A 6,661-nucleotide genomic window follows, 5' to 3' on the forward strand; every position below is an offset into this window, starting at 1 on the left:
CAAGTTCTTCCCTAGTACAACTTATTTGTTGCAATTTTAAACTACATTGGATGAACGATCATCAGGTATACATTGCCTATGAAGATACATCGCACCCATGGATATATATATTATATCCATGATCGCACCTTTAGAAACGCATAAAACAAACATTTGAAAGTCATTTATATTATGTGATGAACTTATTCTCCAACACGTTATAACTTAAAACACTTGTACCTCTGTAGATTAATACAAAAGGTGTCAATCATTAATAAAGTCAAGCGATCGACATATTTGACCCACATAAACCAACCAAACACTTTTCTTTTGATGTTGGATTTGTTTTCGATTATAATATTTCATATTTGCATTTAATTAATTTAATAAAATGATCTTACGAGATATTATTACTTTATTTTATAAAATACAAGAAAATAGTAACATACGAATAACGAATGTACATCGAAAAACTAAAATGCAATTAAAGTACAATTACAATTACGCCATGACAAAAATCATCCTGCTTTCCTATTTCCAAAAATTGAAAAATATCTGACTGATATAATTTTTTTTAGTTTTATGCAACTGAAAATTGTAGAAAAAATATGAAATATTTAAGAATTGCTTGAGACTGCAAGTTTCTTCAAATGTTCCATAAAGACCTGCAAGCTGACATCATCTGTTAAAACGTGGCCACCTCCCTCCTTATCAAATTGTTCAAATTAAACAATAATTTATTTGAAGTAAATAAAATAAAATTATTACAATTAATAAACTTTATAATTAGATATTTAAATAAATAAATCTCCTAAACCTGAATGCAAACAATAATTTTTAAGTTAAGCTTTTTGAGCTGTATTTTGATAAATACCCACAACGCCATAATATTAATTAACAAAATTATCTTAATTAAATCAATTGAATTAATTAATTAATTAGTTGATTGATTGATTAAATAACTGGTAACAGCCATGATGACAATGATGTAAGCAATAGATAAATAAATTGAATTAATGAAAAGCAGAACGAACATCAATTAATTAAACAATAACCTAGCACCGAAAACCACCACAAAATTTTATTTGATTTACGAACAAAAACCAGCACCACGAAATAAATACAAGCAGGTTATAATTGTTTAAATTATGGACTCAAAGAAGCCAATACAAATCGAAAGTAACTTACAAATTAAATAATAATTATCATTTATAATATAATTCCATAATCTGTATAAAAAATAAGATGATTGATAGTTATGAAGATCATCCTTGTGAACAAACAAACCCTAGTGCTGTAAGCAGCGAGTGCAGGGTCTAAACTGAGGGACTGCAGTTGGCATGCAATTATTCCATTATCATTACTTACAAACAAGTCATGCATTAAGATGATGATACAATACGCAAGTGAATAGCATAAGAATACACATGGCAAAAATCGCGGTAGTTATAAAATAAGTAGCAGCAGCGGCGATTGTAGCTGCAGTAGTGGCAACAGCAATAACACCAAAACGAAGTGTGCCTAAACAATATACAAAACGTTCAGTGAAATTGATCAAGTGAAAATAACGGAGACAATGATAATGAAAATGAAGGGAGAAATAAAAAGGAAGATGATGAAGAAGTGAATGATTGAAATGATGGTACCTGTCCATAGGAGTACATGTTGTTGTGCGTCTGAGAGGGATTAACTCGTGACAACAAGAAGCGTGCCTATTCAAATTACAACAGGGTTTTTATACTAATTCCATCTTGCTTACAACAAAAGTTAATTAACTTGTTCAGCCTATATATTGACATCAGGATCATCTTTAAATAATCATTTTCAGCCATCACAATCTTCACTGATTAATTTTCTAAGAAACTTTAACCGATAATTTAATTAACTGCAAAAGCTTCTTTGCTGCTGTTTATAGCATCCATCAGCGCATATTATCAGTGCACCATTGTCAGATTAACAACACAACAGTCATGCGAGACAACAGTGCAACATGAACGAAACCTGCGAGCCTCCAGATTCTGTGTCGATGTATCTTGGCATGGGGAATCTGGTCTGCAAGATATCCTGTGCATCATCAACCGGTGCTTGTAGGAGTTGTTTGAAGTTCTGGTACTCCGGTAGGTCCTGGTAGCCAGCCTTCCTCCACTGAGCTATCGTCTACATACATTGTTTGAGTTCATGGAAATTTTTTAATTTTTTGATGGTGTAAGTCTGATAGATTAACTTATTCAGTCAGGTCAGGTAATTTTGGTAGTAGGAAGTAATTTTTAGTTAAACCGGCCAATCAAATGATAACATTTGGTTAATTTATACAAAAATCAATAATAAAACTGAACTATAAGATAGTTCAGTAGAAAAACAAATTGATATAAAAATTATAGAAAAGAAATTTTTAGTAAGGGAACATAATAATAACTATTTAGTGTACCTCTCCGTGGTAGATGAGTATCTGGAAGAAGGTGTCCATCAGAAGGATCCTGTCAGGCAGTATGCTGCTGGTGTCCAACAAGACTGGCTGTCAGGTCAGATCAGGTAGGTTGGATGAAATTAAACTTCAAAGTAATCTTCATCATCATAATATTGACACAAACAAAAAGCCAACTAGAATTACAACCATCCTCATCATCACCATAACAAACATAAAGAAATGAAACAATAGAGCACCTCAGGTGGACCATTGAAGCTGTACGCGTAGATGATTGGTTGGATCATGATAAGGTTCTGCTGTATATCCTCCACCATCAACATGTGTCTATGAATGAATTTTAATTAGTCCAATAAACACATAAACTGATGAAACCATTAATAAGCAGTCAAAAAATAAAATACAACGCAAATTTTTCACTTTTCAACAGCGCTTTTTAACATTACAAAATAATGCATCCTACAACAAAATAATGCATCCTACAGCATTGAACGGGCACAAATTTGTTTGCAAGTGAAACAGGGCAAGCCAGATGCCCTAACCAGTAAGACATGCCAGGCAAAATGAGAAACAAAATGAGGCCTAACATCTCAAGATCAGACAAACCTGTAGTAGGTTGTTTCGTCGGGACTGTTGTTGAAGACTTGCAGGAACTGAGACCTTCTGAGGTGGAACATGAACTGTGGGTACAATGTAAACTGCTGACTCAGCACAAATGAATTGGGATCATCTTTGTTGAATTCGCCAAATTTCTGACACTGGTGTGAAATTTTAAAGTTATTTCCCTCAATAATTTCAATTTTGTTATTTTTATTTAGTTGACATACACTCAAAGTGACAATTATATGATACGAACAAACATTAAGAGTGACAACTGATATTAATTTTGAAGCAAAACAACATTTATTTAAGACAACAATAACGAAAATAAAACGAGCAGCTAAGAACTAATAAAATGAATGAATAAATGCCTGGAATGTATGAATAAATGCATAGAATGAATGAATAAACTGACAAGTCTGATGAGCATCCTATCAAGCCAGCGCAAAACATCTGGCCCCTCATCTGTCTCAGCTCTGAATGCAGCAATCCTAGCCATCAGGACAGCAGCAGCATCTTGGTCAAATCCTGCTGCTATGTTCTGAATGTTCACCGCTGCATCGAACCAGCTAATGAATTAGCAAATAAAAAGATAATCAATTATAAATTCTATAATTGAAATCCACACATTATAAGTTAGATTCATTAAATTCTTATTCATTTGCCTTTTTTATACAAGCAAACACTATCAAATGCATACTTTCTGGCTAATGTTGTCACTCTAATTCTTCTCTGTCCACTTGAATGCTGATACTGCGTGATGAATTGAATGTAGCCCCTGCCACCTTGTGGTATTGGTGCGTTGTGCTGCATTCAATTTTTTAAAATCAATGTCACAAATTCAGACACTAATTGAAAAATTAAAAAACGGTTCATCAAATTCAATTTATTTCACCAAACAACTACAGTATTAATAAAGCATATTAATAACAAGAGAATCTGCACCGAAAACCATAAAAAAAGAGCAAGAATAAAACCTGGTTGGCCACTTCAAAGAAGAAAGCATAAGTTGTGTTTGGATAGAGTCCACACATCCTCCACTGACAGGTGCCACCGACACCCACTTCAGTCTCGGATATGTTCGTCCCTGTCTTGTTGCTCATGGACGTGCATGATCCAATGCAGCCTTGCACTTTCAACTCCTTAGAGGTCTTAACAGAGTTCGAGTGATAATCAAATTGATAATAATAATAACAATAACAACCATAATAATATTAATAACAGTAAAAATATAGTGATGTGTAGAGCTGCGAATACACAGCTGCATCATAAGCATTTATAAAAAACTGGAGTGACATATCATTTCAGAACTGCACTGGCAGCAGTTTACTCTGCATGTGTGGAGCAGCACACAACATTGCACATGCACCAGCGTGTAACATCACCAGTTTTTTAAAACTTGTGTAATGCTATGTTTTTAAAATCTAAATAATATTAATAACTGTCGCATGTAATTGTTGTATGTTAGTTCAAACCTTGACTTCAATATTAGCAGCAAATGCCATTTTGAACTCATTTTTGCTATCCTTGGCGAACACTCTTTGGAAAGTTTGCTTGAATAATGATGTGTTGAATGAATCTCCCATGACCATGTGACCCCTGAGTTATCAATGACATGTCGTGATGTCGTGTTTATCATCCTCACGTTTATCATGTATATAAAAGTGAATACAAATATGATAGGAAGTAACTATCTTGTATGCTTTAAACACATACTAAATAGTATTGAACATATAAAGTTTTGTATCTTTTACGTATACTTACAGTGAGATCAAACATTCAAGAAGAGGATAACCAACAAACAAACAAACCAACATACATATCAAAAATCTATAACATAATATAACAAATAATGATGAGAACAGCAAACAAGCAACAAGCAAATAAACAAATGAATGAGTGAATGAATGAATGAGTGCCAAATGAAAAGAATCAAACCCAGTGAGTGTGGGCAGGTACTTCATCTCAAGCAGACCAGTTTGGTCCAATGCACATGCATAGATATCCACAACATGCCCATTGTTGCAGGCTCTGTGTGCCAGAGACTCATAATGCTGGTGAATGAATGGTCATAAAGTAAACAAAGTTCAACATACAGTGCAAATCATAAGATAAACAACAACATCAAGCAAATAAACAAACAAATAAATAACTGATCACAATACAACAACAACAACAAATAAGCGAACAAGCAATAATATAGCTGACCTTCATTGCCTTCTTCATGTATTTGCAGTTGTCCTTTTCTATGTCGTGATGAGACCTGATTGGATACTTCAACTCATCACCCAACACCTGACCTGGTCCCTGGGTACAAGCACCTCCCATGAATATCATTATGCGGGCGCCAGTGTTTGGATACGTGCACTGTTTAGTTTTTAAATAATTGAAATAAATTGAAATTGACAGCTTGGATTATTTTCTGTGCTTCAAGTTATAGAACATTATGGCTATTAGCCAACAAAATAATGTAGGGCCATCTCCATTATCCAGTCCATAGAATAAAGACACTCCTAGGTCAACCTTTTAGTCAGTTTCTAAAATCAACTAACTAATACTAACCTCCAGTAGACCAACGGCAATCGAAGCTGCTACACCAGTTGATCTCAGAGGTCGTTTACCCTGAGCTACTGGCCATGGATCTCTTTGCAATTCACCCAGCAGGTCGGTCAATGCCATGTCACATTTGTGCAGCGGCTGAAGAAATCTGCAACAAAAATTCGATAGAAAATATCAACTGAAGTAAATATTTTGAATTCATACTTATTTATACAAACGTTCAACATTTCTGCACAGTGAAAACCAGAAAAATTCCTCGTTAGTTAAGAGTTTGTACCTGCTGTAAGGTAACTGTTGTTGGCCCTGCTGGGGGTTGCTAGGTCGGTGAGCATGTGGTCCCATGTGACCCTTGCCAATCCCTAACAACTCCTTATAATACATAATTTAACCTATTAGTTATATCAAAAGAAAAGAAAAAAGCATTAGGAAAAAACAGTTGTTAATCGTTCAAGAGTCAGTTAATTGATATAAAAGCAGACAACATGGAAATAAGAGTTACCTGAACTTGTTTAGCAGTGAAGTCCTTAGTTCCTTTGAAAACATAACTTTTTGAGTACCCTTCACAACCTAGTTCATGTATCTGTACCATTTTCCCAAAAGTTATCAGTCCAACTAATGCATTTGGAGGCAGCAAGCTCAGGGACATTTGCAATGATTCCTATGTTGGTAAAAAAATTGTAGATTGAATATATGAATTAATGTGAGTGGGAAAACAACAGAAATCAGAAATGATAAAAATTAAAAAAGCACCTTAACAGCCTGGAGATCTTCATCTTCCATGCAAGTGTCCAGGACAATAAGGAAGATTGGAGGATGACATTGCACTCTCTGAAGTTGAATGAAGTTCATTTTTATAAAACATTCCAAATTAAAGCTAAACAAGTAAATAATTTGTTATCAAGTTTGCACAGGATAATAAAAAAAATTACAGTAAGTGTGTATTCCAATGTTGAGAAATGAGGAACTAATTCAGCAGGCTGGTGTTGTTCAGAGATGGCTGAATATTGAGGAGGAAACTGCAAAAAATTCACATCATATATATATATATATATATATATAATTTTACAATATTCTATAAATTCTACCGAATGTTTGGCG

At 34.1% G+C, this 6,661-nt stretch overlaps 1 protein-coding gene across 1 annotated transcript in view; it reads right to left on the bottom strand.

Moving 5' to 3' along the window:
* Positions 1 to 376: 376 nt before the first annotated feature.
* The window catches only part of HELRODRAFT_185982 (hypothetical protein), an 8,030-nt gene continuing 1,745 nt past the window's right edge, over positions 377 to 6,661 (bottom strand). The window contains exons 3-19 of the mRNA XM_009028270.1: positions 6,493 to 6,579; positions 6,314 to 6,391; positions 6,063 to 6,221; positions 5,841 to 5,932; positions 5,567 to 5,711; positions 5,213 to 5,371; positions 4,943 to 5,058; positions 4,480 to 4,603; positions 3,982 to 4,155; positions 3,705 to 3,811; positions 3,420 to 3,573; positions 3,011 to 3,162; positions 2,644 to 2,731; positions 2,408 to 2,494; positions 1,981 to 2,136; positions 1,626 to 1,691; positions 377 to 686 (exon numbers count right to left, since the gene is read on the bottom strand). Of these exons, the coding sequence (XP_009026518.1) occupies positions 597 to 686; positions 1,626 to 1,691; positions 1,981 to 2,136; positions 2,408 to 2,494; positions 2,644 to 2,731; positions 3,011 to 3,162; positions 3,420 to 3,573; positions 3,705 to 3,811; positions 3,982 to 4,155; positions 4,480 to 4,603; positions 4,943 to 5,058; positions 5,213 to 5,371; positions 5,567 to 5,711; positions 5,841 to 5,932; positions 6,063 to 6,221; positions 6,314 to 6,391; positions 6,493 to 6,579 (2,034 nt within the window). The 3' untranslated portion in view covers positions 377 to 596. The remainder of the gene's footprint in view (positions 687 to 1,625; positions 1,692 to 1,980; positions 2,137 to 2,407; positions 2,495 to 2,643; positions 2,732 to 3,010; positions 3,163 to 3,419; positions 3,574 to 3,704; positions 3,812 to 3,981; positions 4,156 to 4,479; positions 4,604 to 4,942; positions 5,059 to 5,212; positions 5,372 to 5,566; positions 5,712 to 5,840; positions 5,933 to 6,062; positions 6,222 to 6,313; positions 6,392 to 6,492; positions 6,580 to 6,661) is intronic.

Source organism: Helobdella robusta, assembly GCF_000326865.2.
Source record: "Helobdella robusta unplaced genomic scaffold HELROscaffold_54, whole genome shotgun sequence".
Classification (NCBI taxonomy): domain Eukaryota; kingdom Metazoa; phylum Annelida; class Clitellata; order Rhynchobdellida; family Glossiphoniidae; genus Helobdella; species Helobdella robusta.